The 20,630-nt window shown below is 38.8% G+C and overlaps 1 protein-coding gene across 1 annotated transcript in view; it reads right to left on the bottom strand.

Annotated features, from left to right (window-relative positions):
* The window catches only part of XRN2 (5'-3' exoribonuclease 2), an 85,143-nt gene that overhangs the window by 47,298 nt on the left and 17,215 nt on the right, over positions 1 to 20,630 (bottom strand). Inside the window, exons 2-15 of the mRNA XM_026002327.2 lie at positions 16,061 to 16,188; positions 15,867 to 15,978; positions 13,679 to 13,790; positions 11,777 to 11,835; positions 11,611 to 11,700; positions 10,661 to 10,733; positions 10,468 to 10,518; positions 9,832 to 9,989; positions 8,348 to 8,422; positions 8,127 to 8,260; positions 7,970 to 8,027; positions 7,779 to 7,886; positions 3,609 to 3,653; positions 1,846 to 1,977 (exon numbers count right to left, since the gene is read on the bottom strand). Of these exons, the coding sequence (XP_025858112.1) occupies positions 1,846 to 1,977; positions 3,609 to 3,653; positions 7,779 to 7,886; positions 7,970 to 8,027; positions 8,127 to 8,260; positions 8,348 to 8,422; positions 9,832 to 9,989; positions 10,468 to 10,518; positions 10,661 to 10,733; positions 11,611 to 11,700; positions 11,777 to 11,835; positions 13,679 to 13,790; positions 15,867 to 15,978; positions 16,061 to 16,188 (1,335 nt within the window). The remainder of the gene's footprint in view (positions 1 to 1,845; positions 1,978 to 3,608; positions 3,654 to 7,778; positions 7,887 to 7,969; positions 8,028 to 8,126; positions 8,261 to 8,347; positions 8,423 to 9,831; positions 9,990 to 10,467; positions 10,519 to 10,660; positions 10,734 to 11,610; positions 11,701 to 11,776; positions 11,836 to 13,678; positions 13,791 to 15,866; positions 15,979 to 16,060; positions 16,189 to 20,630) is intronic.

Here is a 20,630-nt window from a genome sequence, read left to right as displayed (position 1 = left end):
AAGTCTTTCCTGAACATACCAGATTCATACCAATTGATTCAAATTCCTTTTTAAAAAGCTCTTTTTACAATCACATTTTATGCAATGGCCACAGATACAGTCAGATATTTCAGAACACAAAATTTAAAAACACATATTTATGAAGAACAGAAGCCAGTTAGTAAAACACTAACAATGTGGACCATCAGGCAGACACTACTCAACACTAGTATGCACAACAGCTCAAACAAACAAATCAAACAGCAAAAAAATCTTAACTTTAAAGGCTCCCTCTAAATGAACAGGTAATTAGGCTTTGTGATTTTCCTTAAATTCACAACATTCCAGATGAAAATCCCTCTATGCAGAGTCCAACAGAAACAACTGTGTGATGGGGAATTAAGATAGGATTGAGAAAGCAACCTAATCATCAATCTCCCTACTCCTACTCCCATGGCAGACATTATTACTGAACAGTGGGACTAGTCTAGTCTTGTGGAGCCTCAATATAATATTGGAATCCTTGTCACGGCAATCATAGCTGGCAAAGTTTAAACCTCCCTGCCTTCCTGGGATTAAGAAATAGCATTCTTTCACAGACATGGTGTTTGACAATTCAAGTTACTCCATTCCATCCACTCTGTGGGGAAGGCAGTCCCTTCAATCTTAAATGAGGGACATCAGCCTCTTCTGTTCTATTCAAGCATCTCACTGCAATCCCTTGACTAACCCTCCATATCCCACTGTTAATGGTGTAAGGCATAAGACAAGAACACAAAAATTGAACAGAACAAAAACGAACCCCAGGCTGCTTCTCCTAGGAGATGCAAATTCTTATGAATTCTCAAATTCCATATCTAAGGTCCTAAAACTTCAAGATGGAAATTTGCAGGAATATAAATCAGTCTCCTGATATGGCAAAAATTCCACATACAGCGTTGCCTTGTAATAAAGGATTTGAGCATCAATAGGGTAACTTTTAGAATCATGAAATATTAAAACTTATACAATTTCCTTGAATATATCAAAACAAAAATTTACACGATATCAAACTTACAAAATATATGTCCTCTCTACAACACACACTCTCTAATGCCTACCAGCCTGAAATAAGCAATAGCTTTGATTATTTGCTGTATATCAATTCATGGTCTGTTCCCTCACGCCTGCTGCTGCCCTGCCATGTGCTCTGTGCTCATGGTGTGTTGCGACTACAATAGGAAGCTACTGGACAGAGTACAGCCTAGCTGGCTGAGATGACCTGCTTCTTTAGACTGAATCACCAAGTTCAAACAAGGAGGGACACTAGGTGGTAAATCTATTCAGTTCCTGAGTTTCTAAATACAGAGCAACCAGAATTTGCATAGCAAGAGTGACCTTAAAATATGTATTCAGATCTATTCCATGCCTGATGTGGAGAGCAAGAGTTCAGGCAGTGAGAAGTAACCTGCTTTGACAGACTGAGGAACATAAATAATAAAATGCCCAAGGCATATCCCTGGATAAAGGGGAAAACCCACCTTCCACTCTTACCTCCAGCTATGAGACACTCCCATGTCCCCATCATGCTGCTAGCACCCAGTTCCTTTAGGGAAAGGAGGTAGTACTGAGGCTCATTTGCATTACAGAAACACTGCAGCCACTCAGCTATCTATATTTACATGCATTTTCTTTTCTTTCATATCATTTAGATATTTACATAATGATAATCATGGATTCAACAGAGTTAAAGATATCTCAAAGGAAAAGAAATTGAGAGAAACTACAAAACAAAACAACTCCAGGCTAAGTTAACAAAATTCACGCCCAACTGCAAGAGACCTCTGATAGTCACTTTTCAATGGTACATAAAAGTCAGTCACTTACAGAGTTATTCTGCATCCTCATTTCATAGGCTGCTTGTCTAGGATTACTGGCTACTTGAGAACCTGGAGAATTTCTTGAACCCAAGGCATGAGGAGTTAATATTCCACCAGGAGAGAAAGCTGGTTGATCTCTCTAACATAAATGGAAAGAAATGTAGAAATTAAAATTAAATCACAATACAGTTAGATGACAGGAGGAAAAGAAAGCAATGGAATAGAGTCCCCACTGTAAGCATTTAAGGGAGGAACTGAATTTCTGTTGGCATTTACAGGACTGTCCACAATTTGAATTGATGGTAACTCACCTGTAAACAATATTCTGTAGTATTTAATAATAATATTTTTTAATAGTTCTAAACATACATATAACATACTATTCTGATACAAAGAATCTATTCAAGCCTGAGTAAACTGTTCCATTATATTTACTGACAATTTCAGAACATATTCAATAAACAGTTTCAGGTGCATAAAAATAATATAACTATTAAGGTTAAAGAACTAGTCAGGAGTTTGATTTATACTTAGGAAAGTCCACTGTTATTTACCCTTCACCTTGCTAGAATTTAACTTTTTATTTCCAATTAATTAGAATTATACTGTAGCTGTAATAGCTATAATAGTTATGGTTGTGGCTGACTGACAGAACCCACTTTTTACACAGATACTGACTGAAGGAAAATAGGAATACATAAAGCAGAAAGCAGATACGCCCCTCTCAATCTAAGTGGTTCTGAACCTACCCGTAACAATAAATAACTCTACTTTTCTCTCTTCTACATTTCCCCAACTTGCTCACTTCTAATAAAATATAACAATAAAAAGCGCTCCTTAAATTCTATGAGTTTAAAATCCAGTAAAGAAGACAAGGAAAACAAGAACTAAAGAAGTAACTATAGAGCATTATGCAATGAGGTAAGAAAACAAATATCACAAGTAAGAAGCAGCAGGGTTCAAAGAAAGGACTGCTTATCCTGCACTAGGGCCAAGGCCACAAGGGAAGCCCTGGTGGAAAAGCTAAGTAAGATGTGAGGGAATCATGAAGTCTGAAATCCACTCAGAACTAGCAAATGCAGGCAACACTGTGACTCAGGAGTGCATTTAGAAGACAGCACATAAAAGCTGGGCAGACAGAACTGGACCAGATCAGAGTACACTCCGCGTGCCAGGCTGAAACAGAAATGGGCTCTGAGGGGGTCTGCAAAGTTGCTGGTCATTTCTGAACAAAGAAAGGAGTTTCAGGAAGATTAATCTGAGAAAGATTTAGACAGAATGCAGTAACCTTTAAGAAGACATAAATAAAGGGTAGACTTTTTTTTATTATAAAAACAATATCTGATTATCAGAAAAAAATTCAAATAGCTAACTAAGCACCCCACGCCCACCAAGCACATCCTTTTAGACTCTAGAGTTTAAAAAAAGACTTGAGGGACGCCTGGGTGGCTCAGCGGTTTAGCACCTGCCTTTGTCCCAGGACATGATCCTGGGAGTCCCAGGATCGAGTCCAACATCAGGCTCCCTGCATGGAGCCTGCTTCTCCCTCTGCCTGTGTCTCTGCCCAACCCCCCACCATGAATAAATAAATAAAATCTTAAAAAAAAAAGACCTGACACTAGCATTCTTTCTCCAGGCAAGAAGGCAGCTGGGTTGACATTATATCCCTAACCAACTCCTAGTGGATAAGGAATAAAGCTACTGAAATTAACATCTTCCAAATGATAAACTTATGCTATTGCCAATCTTATGAAATTAATTAAAACTCACCTTCATTCTCTTTCTTTTTTCTTTCTGTCGTCTTCTAAAACTGTCCTAAAAGTATAAAATCCACATATTCTGTCAAATAATTACACAAAAATGTCAGAGTTAAACATTACCAGGAATGATTTGAGAAACAATTTAAGTTTTAAAGGAAGACCCCAGAAACCTAGGTCCATAATTAAACTAGGCAATGTACCATGTGTTTAAAGTGCTGTTTGTCAGAACTTAAGGTGGATAGAAAGCATTCTAAATATGGAGTTTAGATATAATTGTTCCTCTTAATGTTTTTCAGATCATTTTTGACATCATTTCAGGAAAGAATGCAAGAGTTATGACAAAGACTCTTGGTTTTACCCGGGAGTGAATAGGCTGTCAATATGGAGAAGATACAAAGAAGAAAATAATTCTTAAGTTTTAGCTGAATACAGTTTAATAACCAAAGTGTCCATTTAAAAAAAATTAACAAATTAAAAATAAGCTTCTGTTACCTAAAAAGAGCTTGTTTGACAGTTTCTAATTCTATAGCATGCACGGCACAAAGTGGGTAAAGAAAGAAGTGGGGCTCTACGCAAACACTACTAACCCCCAGGTTCCAAAAAGTCAATCTCATGAAAGAAAGGAAGGAAATTCAGATGTCTGCATTGCTCATTCTGAGCCAATTTAATTCACAGGAAAGGGTCAAGTCTGCATTGATTATTCCCCTCCACTCATTTTCAAAATGTAGTCACGGTTTCAATTAAATAGGATTTGGGATTGATCTTGTTTCCCACTGTTTGGCCGTTGAAAGGCCTCCCTGGCCCCAGAAAGCATTCCTTCCATGCCCACGATTCTGTGAGCATCAAGGCACTGGAACGACAACTAAGCCCTACAACAGCCCCAAACAGGGGCCAGTAGGTACTGTGACTGCCACCTTATAGCTGTCACTTCTATCCCTTCTAAGTCGGTAATGCCAAATACAAAATAACACCCTTAATAAGATCTGAAATTTATACTTCCTGCCAGAAGAGAAGCTGAATGTTGGATATATGGTAAATGGCTACCTTAAAACCTCCTAAGATTTGAAATCCACCAACTCTTTAATCAAGCTTTCCTCTCCATCTTTAATGAAATGTTTCTTATCTAGGGTACCAACGAGCTACAGACTGTGAAAGCCATTAGTCAGTTTTCAATCCTTCTCTAGGACTCTTCAGACTTGAATCATGCTCTTCACTTGGCTTTCAAGCCACTACACTCACCTGGTTCTCTTTTTCCACTGTTGCCGTATGCCTTTGCTCCATGACTCCCCCAACTTCTCAATGATGGTGTTCCTCTGTGCTATTTTAATACTTGGACTTCTCTACTCTCATGAGAGTAATCATCTAGTCTCATGGCTTTAAACACCATCTATATGGTGATGAGTCTCCAGCCACGACCTCTCCCCATTCAGCATCTCCAATTGGGTGTCTCAAACTTAACATGCCCACAATGGAGTCCCCACCCCCAACTTTGCATCTCCAGTCTTATTCATCAGTTGTTCAGACCATTTTTCAACTTCTTAGACAAAAAGCCTTTGAGTCATTCTTGCTATCTTTCCTTCTCTCAACCTAGCATTGAATCCATTATCCAAGAGGTTCAACCATCAAAACATATTCAAAATCCAACTACCTCTTGTCATCCCCACTGTCACCATGCCGGCTTCCTTGGACTGCTGCAAAAGAGCTTCCTAACTGGGATCTCAGCTTCTATCTTTGCCTTCAAACAGTCAACATCCTGGGTACATGCCCTAGAGCCTCTACACTGGCCATTCTCTCTGCCTGAAATGCTCTTCTTGCAAACACCTGCATGGTTTATTTCTCCACAGGTCTTTATCTAATGTCATCTGTTGGTAAGGCCTTCTCTAATCACCTTTTCTAGAACTGCAATGACCCCATCTTCACCTTCCCAGATATTTCCTCACATGCTTTAAATTTCTAACACAGTACATGGTTTACTTCGTTTTTGTGCTTATTGTCCAGTTCTGGAAAAATGTAAGCTCCACAAAGTCAGGAATTTTGTCTGCTTTTTTATGGTAAATATCAGTGACACTCAGAATACTATCTGGCTCATGACAAACAATAAATGTGCGCTAAATAAATGAATGATATTTGCAAGGTAAAAGGCAAACATCAAAGCTTATAAATTGAAAGCATCACCTTCAACTGCTCAGTTTTAGTAACAAATACCGAAGTATTCCTTTTCTAAAAACCATCTATTTTGTGCTGGTCAAAATTGGTCAAAAGCCAATTTTCAGGAAATTGGACATACATACTTTCCAGGAAAATACACACACTTGGATACTTTTATATTGAATTTCTGAGAGTTCATAAATTTCCACCGATGCCCAACCTTGCTGATGGACATCATATGCCAAGAACACCAAAAAAGATCCAAGAAGAGCTTTGTAATGAATGCCCTCTCTGCTAGTCCAGTTAGAAACCATATTACTTAAATCTGAAGCACTTTGGTACCTGCCAAATCCAATACATCCTGCTCTAATGCCAAATATCACCAATATTTATTAGTACAGAGTGTCTGCTAAAGCCACATAAAAAAAGTTGTTCTAATATAAGGTTTTTGTAACAAGTACATAGTACATACATATAGTTTTTTTCTTAAGCATAAATGGAAGCATGTCAAGTGTAGCCAACTCCACTTCACCTAGAATTGTTGAAGACTTAGTTCAAAATGGCTATCCTGGTAGACATTTGATCCCAAAGTTAGTTCTGTTATTTGAACCTTACACATGAAAAATTCTTGCCACCACTGTGGATTACCACGTACCAAAGGCTCTGGAAAGAATGCTTATAGGTCATTCACTCTGTTATATAAAATTGTACCAAAACCTCTAAGAAAGAGAACACACTAGCTATAGTACACAAAGCTGAAGAAAATATAAAAACTTGTCAGATACGATGACTTATTTTATTCTATAAGGAGGTCATGAAGCATTGTAGCGACATTATATATTGCTATTTGCTCAAAATAGGCATATGAATTGTTGTAAGATTAGTTTCTGAAAGGATCTCCTTCAATCTCTAAGAAGCCACTATCTGTAATTTTACTCACTGCTTGCCTCCCTTGACACTCCCCCCAAATCACTCTCCAACCTGCTTTGCCTCCAGGCTGCTGCCCTTCTGCTCTACTGAGTCCCCAGAGCCTCTGAACCTCTGGCCACAGACTAGGAGCCTGTCCATCTGGCTCTGACCCCTCAGACAGCACCAATGGCTTCTCCTTCTCTTTAGGGATTTCCTCCCATCTCTCTACAACTAGCTCCTTTCTCTCTCCTTAAATGTCCACGTGTCTCAAGGTTTGTGTTGGAGGCACTTTCACTCCATACAGCCTCCCAGGGACATTCACAACTTGAAGTACCTCCCTTCTACTAATGGTTCTCAAATCTCCTTTCAAAAGACTTTGCCCTGAGCTTTTACACAAATCCATCTAACTGCTTCACGGACTTTCTCCTCTCCAGTCCTATATAGCCCCTCAAACTTAGTGTCTCCAAAATGAAACTCAGTTTCCACCTTCTCCCCACCCCAACATGCCCTACCCCAAGTGCTTGTTATCTCAGTGAATGGCACTGCCCAAGTCAGAAACCTGGACTTCTCACCTAAGCACTCATCCTATCATATGTAATCAATTTCCAAGTGCTTTGTTTTTTTTTTTATTTCTTTCTCTCATATATAAGTTTCTTACTCAAAGTTGTAATCCTTTACACCTTGGCTGATGCAATTCAACACTTACCCCCTATACTCTACTACCAGAGTAGGGAGTTCCTAAGTCTTAAACTGTCCTCCAGGACATAAATATTTCCTGTAAAATAGGGCAGCAACGAGTTCAATCCCAACATTCATCTAGCCTTGGCACCCTCATTTCATAGCCTACTGATTAGACAGGTATTTGGATTTTTATCTTAATTAAGATTATGAAGAGAGAAAAAAATTACAATGCAACTCACACAATGTGCAATATACACAGTTCCACACAGCAAGCATCACCTTTAAAAAATAATCAAAGCACTGACCACTCATGATTACATTGGTGTTTGATATACTATAATGATATAACAATGCACTCAGAGAGGTTAAAAGTACAATCACAGGATCATCACAGCCTATTAGAGACAGGAGCAATTTAGCTACTGCAATAGAAACACTTTACCTCATCATCCTTTCTCTTTTTAAAAATGCTATCCTCAACTTCACCAACTGCTAACATGATCATCTGTACTCTTTGCAGATTGACATAACCACTTTCTGTAAGGTAACCCTGTAAGTGATAAAATACATGTAAAATGATCTTCTTATAAAAGCAAATACTTCTGTTTTGAAATTATTCAAGAGTGAACTTACCCCAGTTTTGTGTACCACATTTTTGTATATGTTAACCAAACGGTCAATTGCACCTTCCCTGCCACCAGGAGACAAACATTACGCATTAGGACCAGTATGCACTGTAAAGGCAAGAAGGCTAAAACACAGGTCTGAAAACCCATACAAACACACATACCTAATTTCTAATGATGGCAGGTGAGGAAGGAAGTCATTTCCCACAAAGAAGCACATGAAGACCCAGTCATCAATACTCCTCTCAACATCGAACGTGAACGGTAGACTGGCCATAGTGAGCTCTCTTTCCAAATACTATAAACCAAAAAGGAATGCTTCCATTAGAGCTATCAAAACCCACCCTGCTTTAGAGCACTGATTCCGATGTTTATTGCTACATACCTCCCGAAGAACATTAAGACGAAGGAAGATAAATTCTCCTTCTGCACAGGGAAGACTATCTGCAAGTTCATCATGCTGCAGGAAAGGGCAGTCAAGATTAAACAAGTCTACTCTAAATCCTGTAACTTTTTCCAACTAAATAAATATCATGGCTTCATCTAAAGCAAGATCCATTTTAATATTACAAGTATTAAAAAAAAAAGAACTCCTCAAACCATTTTAAAAATAAAAAATTATCCATAATCTCAATCACACCTAGACCAGGTTTCAGCAAATGTTTTTTGCAAAAGGCCAGAAAGTAAACATTTTAGCCTGCTGGAGACACATACGGTATCTGCTGCATATTCTTTCATGTCTCACTTTGTTTTTACAATTCTTTAAAAATATAAATACCATTCTTAGTCATTGGCCAAATCTGGAGGGCTGTAGTTTGCCAACCCCTGACCTACATCCGGTCAATATTAAATTTCATGATATAGACTTCTAGACTCTTCCAACAGTATATTTTTTACCTTCCCCCCCCCCCCCCACTCAGCATGTTTTTTAAAGAGGCACCATATTCTTATATCAGATGAAAACCTGTTCAGAGGGGGCTGAATATAAGTGAACCCCAAATATGTAGGAACTAGGAGTAACTTAAAAGTATCAAGCAGATTAATATATTTGATTTACAGTTAAGAAAAATAACCATTTGAAACAAATACTTCTACAAACAAAGCATGTGCAAGAGATATTATTAACTAGGAGACCTAAGCCTCATGTAGACATAAGCTATTAGAAAAAGTGGAGAGGGGATCCCTGGGTGGCGCAGTGGTTCGGCGCTTGCCTTTGGCCCAGGGCACGATCCTGGAGACCCGGGATCGAATCCCACATCGGGCTCCCGGTGCATGGAGCCTGCTTCTCCCTCTGCCTATGTCTCTGCCTCTCTCTGTCTCTCTCTCTCTCTGTGACTATCATAAATAAATAAAAAGAAAAAAAGAAAAAAAAAGAAAAAAGAAAAGAAAAAGTGGAGTAGAAAGACTAAGTGCATGCATGTTTCTGAGTATGTGTTCACTTTAAAGAGCTTTGAAAGATACATTCCTTGAGGGGTAACAAAGTAGGTTCTTAAGAATCTAATAAAATACAGTCTTCTCTTTATCCATTCTAAAAATGAAGTAACCTGAATATACTTAATGTCATTGAACTATAACTTAAAAATGATTAAAACAGTTTACTGTGTGGTATATATATTTGATTATAACAAGAAATAAAATTTAAAAATTTTTTTTTATTTTATTTTAAGATTTTATTTATTAGAGAGAGAGAGACAGAGAGACATAGGCAGAGAGAGAAGCAGGCTCCACGCAGGAAGCCTGACATGGGATTTGATCCTGGGTCTCCAGGATCACACCCTAGGCTGAAGGCGGCTCTAAACCACTAAGCCACTGGGGCTGCTCAAAATAGAAAAATTTTAAATGAGGGAACTACCATTTCAAAGTTCTTACCTTTCCCTTCTTTTCTCTTGGCAAACCTTCACAGTCCTTGACCTCATGTCCAAATTGATTACAAAGACCACATGGTTTGGGTTTGTTTGGTTTGAATTCTTCTCTAATGATGGTAAAGTTGGGTTCATGTGTAGCAAGGCCGAGCATAATGAGATCAGCTATCAACCAACAACAATAAAACAATGAACAGTGAGTACTTAGAGAAGACCCTACCACAACCAACAATAAAGGACACCACTGTAACACAAGACACCAAAACAAAAAAAAAGCCCAAACAAGCACAAAACAGAGGGGGTATAACCAAAAAGCCTAAACTTCTTAGTTCTTAGGCAACAAGTTGTCCTCCAGACACATGGGCACAAATTATAGACTACCATTCAAGAGTCAACACCCTGGGAAAATCCTCCATTTTAAAGGTATGTGCAGCAATATCAAAAGGTGGAAAAGTATTTTAAAAATGTAAGATAGATGAATATTAATTACAGATTAAACTTAATATCACTTCCTCCTCAAACATAAAATGAGCAAGACATATTAGAATTTCCAGGCAACCAGGGATAATCCATTACAACACACCAACCCATTTACTTGCTATGGTTTAACCCAAGAGAATCCAATCCCAAAAAAGAAACTTACCATCTGCTCCACATAAGCAATGATGAGTGTTTGGGTCATGGTTAGGCTGGGCTAAAGAGGGGGAAAAGATACACCATATGTATATAAATGTATTTTATACCACAGAAGTATCACATTTTACCAAATATTTTCTATACAATAGCTTATCTTTTTTAATAGAACATATAATAAAATATTTATAAGGAAGTTTTACCTCTTTGCCTTCTAATATAATCCATGATTTTATGTTCTCCTTCACCAGGAGCACTAGCATCAGATAAAATAACCTAGAAAAGAGTTTTTAATACTTTCAACTTATCCCCAATTTTCTAGCACAAAAACCAAAACTGAATAGCTTAAAATAAGTTGGGATAATTCAATTAAGACAGTGTTATTAATTGGAAATCTTTCATAACGCATATATGTGTTAAACACCAAAATTATTTCCCTTGTTAGCTTACTACAGGAATAGAAAAAAATGTTTCAGTCAAATTTAGCCAGCATAAGAACTAATCAGTTCATAAGTTTCTATAATCTCACTGTTACCCAAGGATACAGCCCCAAACCACACTAAGTCCTGGGAGTAATCAGTAAAAGATACCCATTAAATATAATTTATATTTATATTATAAATACAGTATAACATAGTATTATAAATATAGTATAAATATAATATCTAGTTTGTAACAAAATAAGCTTCGAATTTAAAATTAGATAAAGGTTCCCTTAAATTTTACTTGAATACTTAGAACACAGCTATTCTTTCAAGGCAGCCCCAGGACTTTAATCTTGGTCTATTTTGATTTCTAACAACAAAAATTTTTATTTAAAAACTGCTTTCCTATACACCCATTATTACATATATATAAGTATATTTTAAAAACAATATATATATATATTTTTTTTTTTTTTTTTAAATCATGGGTCCCATTTTATAGCTTCATTGTGATGATAAGAGGACAAAATTGGCCTTGAAAGAAAACTCAGCAGTCTAGGGACCGTGCAGGGCATCCCATCTCTAATAACCCTGGAAGCTTCCCTTTCCTCTGACAGTCAACTAGCATTTTATGGGGGGGGAATAAAAGGACAAAGAATATCAGTCATATCAAAGTACAGCCTAAAATGATCACCCTTATCTCTGAAGTATCAAAATGTGAAACTTACTGTCAAGTTTTTCCACCCAGGGTCATTATTTAAACGATCAGCTATGTAATAGCGAAGGCATTTAGCAAGATTGTCCATGAACTCAGTTCCCTAAAATGATACCAAGAAATAAATTAACCTACCATTTAAGAGTTAGCAATAGCTGGCAAAGTATGAGACTACTTACTGGTGTAATACAGTTGCTATCAAATCTTTCTTTTATTTCTTCTGGAGGAAGAAAGCCACCTAGAGGAAAGAGAGTCAATGTTTTGTTCTTCCCATAAAAAATTACCTAGTATTAAGCCAGAATAATAAAAAAAAAGTTCAAATACAAAAGAAAGCGAAACACTGTCACCTGAAGAACAAATTTTCTTCCCACCTCTTTGGGGAAGAAAATAAGATTTGTTCTCTCCAATTTAATATAAGCTTTAGCATGACCATCAAATAATACATGGTATATTAAAAATTTTATGGTTTTTATATATTTCATAGAAATATGAAAATTATGACATTCTTTATAATGCCCTCAGAACACACACACACCTTAGGAGTTCTCATCTTGTAATTCCTGAGATAAAGGTACCTTAGAAAAACAAAACTAAAGTGCAGAGTTGTTTTTTTAAAGATTTTTATTTGAGAGTGTGCACATGTGCATACTTGAGAATGAGTAGGGGGAGGGGAAAGGGAGGAGCAGAGGGAGAAGGACAAGCAGGCTCCCCACCAAGCAGGGAGCCTGATGCGGAGCTCGATCCCTGGACCCTGAGATCATGACCTGAGCCAAGGCAGACACTTAACTGACTGAGCCTCCCAGGTGTCCCTAAACTGTTGAGTTTATTACAGTTTTATATGATAAGAAAATTATCAGCTGGTATATAAAAGTCCTATTTGTCTTCTACTTCACTGATTAGCTTTTTTAAAGACAAATATATCTCAAACATCTTTAAGAAAGAAGACATCTTTAAAATCAAAGACAATCTTTTATAAGTACAAACAGGATTAAGCATATTAATTACAAGCTACAGCTAAAGTAACTATATAGTTGCACACTTCTGGCAAATTAAAACAACAGAAAATGTACTGTAATTGCAGGGCTGAGCTATCCTCTTTTACATGCAAAGTACAGCATCTTGAGTCCATAAATTACTGCTTTCCTGGTCTATCATGCTGACTTATATAACAAAACACCAAACACATTACCCTGCTACAACTACACTCTATCTCACAGACAGGTGTCTTGGGAGAAAACCAGTCCCACTGAGTATCTGGACTCCCTGACCTACTTCCCTTTTGAGACTTCATCAACTTCCACCTAAGTGACCATCAGGAATTTTAAGCTCTAAGGAACTGCAAAGATGATCAGACCCCACCTCTCCCCCACATCAAGGGTACCCTGAGTACTTCACTGCCTCAGTGCCTATTGCATCCACCTCTACTGTAGTGTGTCTGACTTGGTGATAGCCTATAAATATGGATCACGTCATCCTGTGTCTCCTCTCACAGATCTCTGAATTCTAAGGGGAAGCAATAAACACCCTAAGCTAAACAAGCTACCAAGACTGATGTAAGGAAAATGTTTACAGAACTGTAGCATTCTAATAGCCCTCATCTCATAGAAAAGAACACTAAGAGCCCCACAGAAAAGAGAAACAATGTTATTTCTCCTTTACAGAGACATCAAAGTTAGCTTAAGAGCTGTGCTTCCCTTGAGAGGGGTTGGAAAGGGAGGAAGGGAGGAAGGGAGGGAGGGAGGGAGGGAGGGAGGGAGGGAGGAAGGAAGGAAGGAAGGAAGGAAGGAAGGAAGGAAGGAAGGAAGGAAAGAAGAAAAGAAAAGAGGTTGAGAATCTGCTCTCCCTATCAGAATTCCTCCTTTTATTCCCATTTCCCTTTTCCTACAGAGTTAGGAAAAGAAACAAGCTTGTTAGTGGGAATGAAGGATACCACTTTCTGACAGTGAACATAAATTTTCCTTGGATATTCTGGATCCTCATTAAATTAAAACCACACCTACTGCAAAAGATAGTTGACACTTCTCCCCGCCATTCTGTTTACATCTCATAAGAAGTCCAACCTCAAGATGCACATTCTTTACCTTTTGCCAGTATTTCTTCCCTGACTCGCTGCTTCTCCACTGCTGCTTCCATTCCTTCTTTTGATGCTCTGAACCTCCTGGAACGCTGCTGATTCATTTTGGCACGTGGTGCCTGAAAACATTTCATAGTCACATAATACTATTCAAAATATGTGTAACAAAATCTGTACATTATTTTCAATCAGTTGTTCTTATAAAAATAGTACACTAAAATGGAAAAGTAATATACCTAAATAATCCTTTCATGACAGACAGTAAATCCTGAGAACTTAAATTTGGATCAAGAACTTAAAGCTGACCTCAAGCAAGTAATGAGTGACACGTCAAATCGACAAAGACCCTAAAAAGCCATTTAATACTGCAGTGCCCACAACCCAATGTCATTTCTACTGGGCTACGGTGCCAGCACGCAATGAATAGTTACTACTACAGAACTAGGATCAGGAAGACCTGATGTCCATGCCTAAAAGTAAGGATGGTCTCCAAATGGGATCTACCAGGCCCCATAAATTTAGCAAAAGAAAATGACTTCTTAATCTGTAGGACTTCAAGGCACTTCTATTTTGTACTTTCCACAATAACCACTCTGTCTCTACAATAAGGCAAAGCAGGTAGAAAGGGAACAAGGTTTTAAATGAAAATACTTTTGAATCACTTTGACCAAATAGAACTTAAAATCACTGGATAAGCATGAATGAAGTAAACTGGATTCTAAGGTTTTGAAATTCCTCAACTGAGTTTTGGGGCTGAAAGGGACTCTTAAGTATCCTGTTTACATAAAACAATCTGTTTTAAATTATCTTTAAATAATTCCCTTTCCTATAAAATGAGGCCACCTAACCTAACTCTTTCAAATACCAAGTTCTCTGATCTACATTTATATTTCAACAAAAAAGTGTTACAGACCTGAGCATACATACATTCATACAGGTATGCTTACAGTTTATATACTTGATTTAGGAGTAAGGGCACACTGGACAAAAGTGACAGATTTTCTTCAAGAACTTTCACTAATGTGAATTAGAATATGCCCCAAGTAAGATATTTCTGTTCCCTCTATTCTTCACTGCACTTTACCAAGCTATCAAGTAGCTAAGTAATTTTTCTTTTTTTTGAAAGGGTATGAATTTTATTTTATTTTTTAAAGATTTTATTTATTCATGAGAGACAGAGAATGAGGCAGAGACACAGGCATAGGGAGAAGCAGGCTACTCACAGGGAGCCCGATGTGGGACTCAATCCCGGGACTCCAACATCGCGCCCTGGGCGGAAGGCATGCGCTCAACCGCTGAGCCACCCGGGCATCCCCTAAGTAATTTTTCATTGCATAAAGAGAACCTCAGAAAAAAGTTAATCTTCTTGGACCCAAAATCTCTAGATTTTCAAATCATTTCATTAGCCACTAGGATGACTTAATCTAAAAAGAAAGTGAATCTATTTGTACATAAATTTTATGGTTATGACTTACCTTAAATTTCCTTGAATACTAATATATAGTTTGCTGGTCATTTATAAGCTAAGCTCATCGACAGCTAACACACCATCCTATCCTAGGTCAGTAAGCTATTGCCCTCTTAAAGCATTCTGAGGACTACTTACTGCCTACAGGAGAAAATCCAAACTCCTGAAGATGGTAATAAAGCCTTCTCAAGCCATTGCTCTACCTTCCCTTTCCAATCTAAAACACCTGTAATTGCCCAAATGTGTCAGTATGGTCAAAGGCATGGGCCCATATGAGAAACCTGGAACATCTTTCCTATTCCTAACTATTCCATCATCCCCCTCCACTGCTCACCAATCTCCTGTTGTTCTTTATGCTTCAAGAAATGGGACAAAAATTACCTCCTATCTCCTAACTCCCTTAGTAGTATTGATTCTCTTCCCTCAGCACCCTGCATGTGTTATCTAGTACCTATAAAGCCCACAAATAACTAAACTTGTTCATTTATCTCTGTCCCATTAGTGGTAAGCCTTCAAAAGAAAGGGCGGTCACCATTATCCTCAGTAGCTCACAGTATCCGGCACAAAAAAGGTACAAGAAATGAATGAATGAATGAATGATCAGTCTGCCTCTCTCAAGGTCACCAAAGTCGACATTTTTTGTTATTTAGCTGACTTGCACTCAAGACACTCAGAACACAGCAAAAACAAAAACAGAGGATTCTAAGTTAACTTTTTTAGCACTTACCACTCCATCTATTGCCATGTAGAGAAGTCGTCTTGGTCTTACAATATTGAAAAGTCTGTCAATGTACTCAAAAATTGCAACCATCATTTCATCCTCATTTTTTGGTGCTGGTCTACAAGGACAAACAAACAACATAACAGGATACAGTACTCCTCTGTAACGTCTGCTATCAGTAACAAAAATGGGTTACGTACTTGTCTTCAGGATGAGTACAGGGATGGATGATTCCATTCATATCCAAATATAGATTATCAAACTCCACATCATTTGGATTTGGTTTACTGGCATCAACAGGAATCTTTACACCATTGCATTCTTTTGGCTATGAGGAAGTAGATGATAATAGTTTGTTCAAGTCTAAAATTAACATCTTCGAGGCTCAGTATGAACCTGTTTCACTTCTGAATTGGAAATGAAACACTTTAAGTCATCTTTAAATGACAGGAAGCTACTTTACTCCTTAAAGCAAACTGACACAGATATTTTACCTGTGGAAAGTGGAGAGCTTCTGACACAAGTTAATCTCAACTATGTGAGGGTTATTTATCGAATTCTCAAAGCATTCAGCTGTCCAAGTGAGAAACCCTGGGAGTCATCTTAGAATTCTTCCCTGTGCCCCCACCCATTATCGGTTAAGTCAGATAATCTGAAAAAGGTCTCTCCATTTCCTCTCAGCCCATTGCCATGACCATCACTGTATCATCACTCACCTCAAGGATGGGGACAGCCCTCATGTGGACTGCCCCACCCCTAGACTCTCCTGTCTCCAGCCAACCCCACATGCGGTCAAGAGTTTTCTTTCTAAAATACAAATGTGGGGGCACCTGAGTGGCTCAGTGGCTGAACATCTGCCTTTGGCTCAAGTCGTGATTTCAGGGTTCTGGAATCGAGTCCTACATCAGGGATGGGGAGCCTCCTTCTCCCTCTGCCTATGTTTCTGCATCTCTGTCCCTCTCATGAATAAAATATTTAAAAAAATAAAATACAAACGTGGCTACATCTTAATCTTTCTAATTTTTTCAATGCTTCCCAGGTAAAGACCAATCAGCCTGAACCCTTATTAGCCACCATACATCATCCCGTCTCTTCCAAGTTCCTGGAAAACTCTCTTCCGCCTCCCAATGCCCCTACAGACTGTTTCTCCTTCTGCTTTCCTGCCAACACCCACTTCCTGAAACCTTATGAATTTTCTATAGTCTAGAGACTGAGATCAAATGTCATTCATTTTATAACTCTTTGTACACATATCTCAGAAAACTGCTCCTTTTCCTGCATTTCTTCAGAATTGTGCTTATTCACTTGTAGTACTTCCATGACTTTATAATTTGTCGTTTTAGCCCAAATACATTTCAAGTTCTTAAAAATATAAGGACTATGCCTTACTCAATACTGGAGGCACTCAACTGTATTTTCGGTTGCATTTTTATTTTTTTTTAATTTTTTTTTTTTATGATAGTCATACAGAGAGAGAGAGAGGCAGAGACACAGGCAGAGGGAGAAGCAGGCTCCATGCACCGAGAGCCCGACGTGGGATTCGATCCCAGGTCTCCAGGATCGCGCCCTGGGCCAAAGGCAGGCGCCAAACCGCTGCGCCACCCAGGGATCCCTCCGTTGCATTTTTAAACAATGATTTTATTTATCTACTGGGGGGAGGGGGATAGACTGCACAGGTGCATGCATAAGCCAGGAGGAGAGGCAGAGGGAGAAGGAGGCAGGCTCCCTGCTAAGCAGGAAGCTGGATGTGGGTCTTGATCCTAGGACCCTCAGATCATGACCTGAGTGGAAGGCAGACACTTAACTGACTGAGCCACCCAGGTATCCCTAGGTTGTTTTTCCTTTTTTTAAGATTTTATTTCTTTGAGAGAGAGAGAAAGAGCATATATGTGCTTATGCACACACACAAAGTTGATATAGGGGCAGAGGGAGAGGCAGAAATGGACTGCCCGATGAATAGGGTGCTGGACATGGGGCTCCATCCCAGGACCCTGGGATCATGACCCCAGCCAAAGGTACAAACATTAATGGACTAAGCCATCCAGGTGCCCCTCGATTTTATTTTTGTAATGAATATTACCTTCCAGAACTTCAGTGAATGGTTAGAAGATCAAATTTTTACTGTTTGTAAGTCATAAAAAAAAGTTCCCTAACACACATAAAGCATATAAAGCATCATTTGTAACAGCAAAAAACTGTGAACCCAAAAGCTATCATATACCCATGGATGAGCCTCAAAAACATTCTAAATGAAAGCCAGTCACAAAAAACCCACAGAAGATCCCATTTATATGAAAAATCCAGAATAGATAAATCCATACAGATAAACAGATGAGTTTCAATCTGGGGGCAGGAGTAAGGGAGATAGGATATGAATACAAATAGGTACAACATTTCTTTTGGGAGTGATAAAAAATGTTCTAAAATTAGGTAATGGTGACTATTGTACAACTGTATACAAGCCACTGAATTGTACACTTTAAACAGGTGAACTTTTTTTTTTTAGATTTTATTTATTCATTCATGAGAGACACAGAGCAAGAGAGGCAGACACATAGGCAGAGAGAGAAGCAGGCTCCATGCAGGGAGCCTGAGGTGGGACTCAATCCTGGGACTCCAGGATCATGCCCTGGGCTGAAGGCAGACACTCAACCACTGACTGGGTGACTACCCAGGCGTCGCAACAGGTGAACTTTATGGCATATCAATTACATCTCAGTAAGACTATTAAAATAAATAAAAATGAAAGGTCAACTTAACTAGGGGGAAAAAAGGAGCCCACAAAATGTATTAATAAACTGTGCATGTCCATATACCAGAATGCCAGACACAAGTCAGTCAAAGAACTAGTGTAGGACGGTCACAAATATATTGCTGAGCCAAAACCAGACAAACAACAAACAAAACCAAACACCACCAGCTTCAGAAGAACACATACCACTTACAGTAAGTTATAAAACAGACAAAATAATAACAGTATCATTCAGGGCTGAGAATATACACAGTGAAAGCACAGAGAAAAAGCTAAGGAATGGTTTCATGACCATGGTTATCATCTCTGAGAGAGGGAAAGAAATGAGACAGCATTTCAATGTACATTTATGATTGGGAGAAAAGAGTATCAGGTATTTAAGGGCAGAACAAGGAAGCAGCTTTCAGAGAATGCTCTGTACAAATATGCTTGTGTTACCAGGGAAAGGGGGCTTGATCAGAAGCAGTGAATAGGATAAAAAGCATACGGAAAGCAAGAGGTCAATTTTGGTGGTATCTACTGAAAAAGAAGACAACCTGAAAAGCTCTCCCCCCAAGAATCAAAAACAAATTCTAAGAAGGCAAGAGGCTCTCTGCCTCTCCATCTAACCTCTATACTCCAAAGTCCACACTTTCCTTTCTCTGCACAAAGCAAGACACCACACTCAGAAGAACCAAGACTCATGTCTTTATGCTGCCCAGGAAGTCGGGTAAAAAATATTTTAATTTGTTGCCATATGATATCAGTTGCAACAACTCATACCTGCTTTTATAGCAGGAAAGCAGCCATAAACAATATGGCTATGAATGGGTATGACTGTGTTCCGATATAACTTATGGACAAAAACAGGAGGTCATTAGCTTGCTAACCTCTGCCCTTAGTCCATAGTACACCACTAGGCATACTGCAGCTCCTCAATGAATGCTGAGTGTACCTGCATGAGAATTTCTATTTACACTACCTAGAAAGTGTAGCATGGAGCAGGGAGGCATGAGGGGTCAGGATGCTTGGGGGAGGGGGGGTGCTAGGTTTTTTTTTGGGGGGGGGGGGAGAGCATTCCAGGCATTTCCAAACTGATTGTGAATATATTTTCCTCTCAGAATTACTGTAGATATATTCAACATACAAATTATATAAATTTAGAGTTTCTTTCTTCAAGAGTAGATTTTGATGTTCAATAAAGAGTAGATTTTGATACTCAGTCCCCTCAAGAGCCTTGCCAAAGAGAATGCCCAGATGTCTCTCACTGGCTTAAAGAGAGTTCTTTATCAATCAAAGGGCAGAAAAAAGGAGAGCTATTCTGAACCCCAAAACCAATTCATTTCAAATACCTTTGGATTATCTTCTGAATTTTTTAAAATATTTTTTTAATTTTTTATTTATTTATGATAGTCACACACACAGAGAGAGAAAGAGAGAGAGAGAGAGAGAGAGGGGCAGAGACATAGGCAGAGGGAGAAGCAGGCTCCATGCACCGGGAGCCCGACGTGGGATTCGATCCCGGGTCTCCAGGATTGCGCCCTGGGCCAAAGGCAGGCGCCAAACCACTGTGCCACCCAGGGATCCCCTCTTCTGAATTTTCCAAATGATAGACTGAGCATACACTGCAGCTGTTCCTTTCTAACCCAAACCACAATAACAAACAAATACCTACAACTGTGAATATGTGATAGAAAACCAGAATCCGCTGTGGCTGAGAAATCATAAGGGGTACCTGGAAATGTGGAAAACTAGTACATCTGTCAGCCTAAAACATGCAGAGGAGCTCTCCTGCCAAGAAGTGTGAAAACACAAGAGGGCTCCAGGCCCAGAAAGGGACTCAGGGACAGGGACGCCTGGGTGGCTTAGTGGTTGAGCACCTGCCTTTGGCCCAGGGGCGTGATCCTGGAGTACTGGGATCAAGTCCCACATCGGGCTCCCAGCATGGAGCCTGCTTCTCTCTCTGCCTATGTCTCTGCCTCTCTCTGTGTGTGTCTCTCATGAATAAATAAATAAACTCTTTAAAAAAAAAAAAGGGG

Source organism: Vulpes vulpes, chromosome 14 (genome assembly GCF_048418805.1).
Source record: "Vulpes vulpes isolate BD-2025 chromosome 14, VulVul3, whole genome shotgun sequence".
NCBI lineage: Eukaryota > Metazoa > Chordata > Mammalia > Carnivora > Canidae > Vulpes > Vulpes vulpes.
The sequence above is the reverse complement of the archived record's forward strand: the minus strand, read 5'-3'. Positions and strand labels throughout refer to the sequence as shown.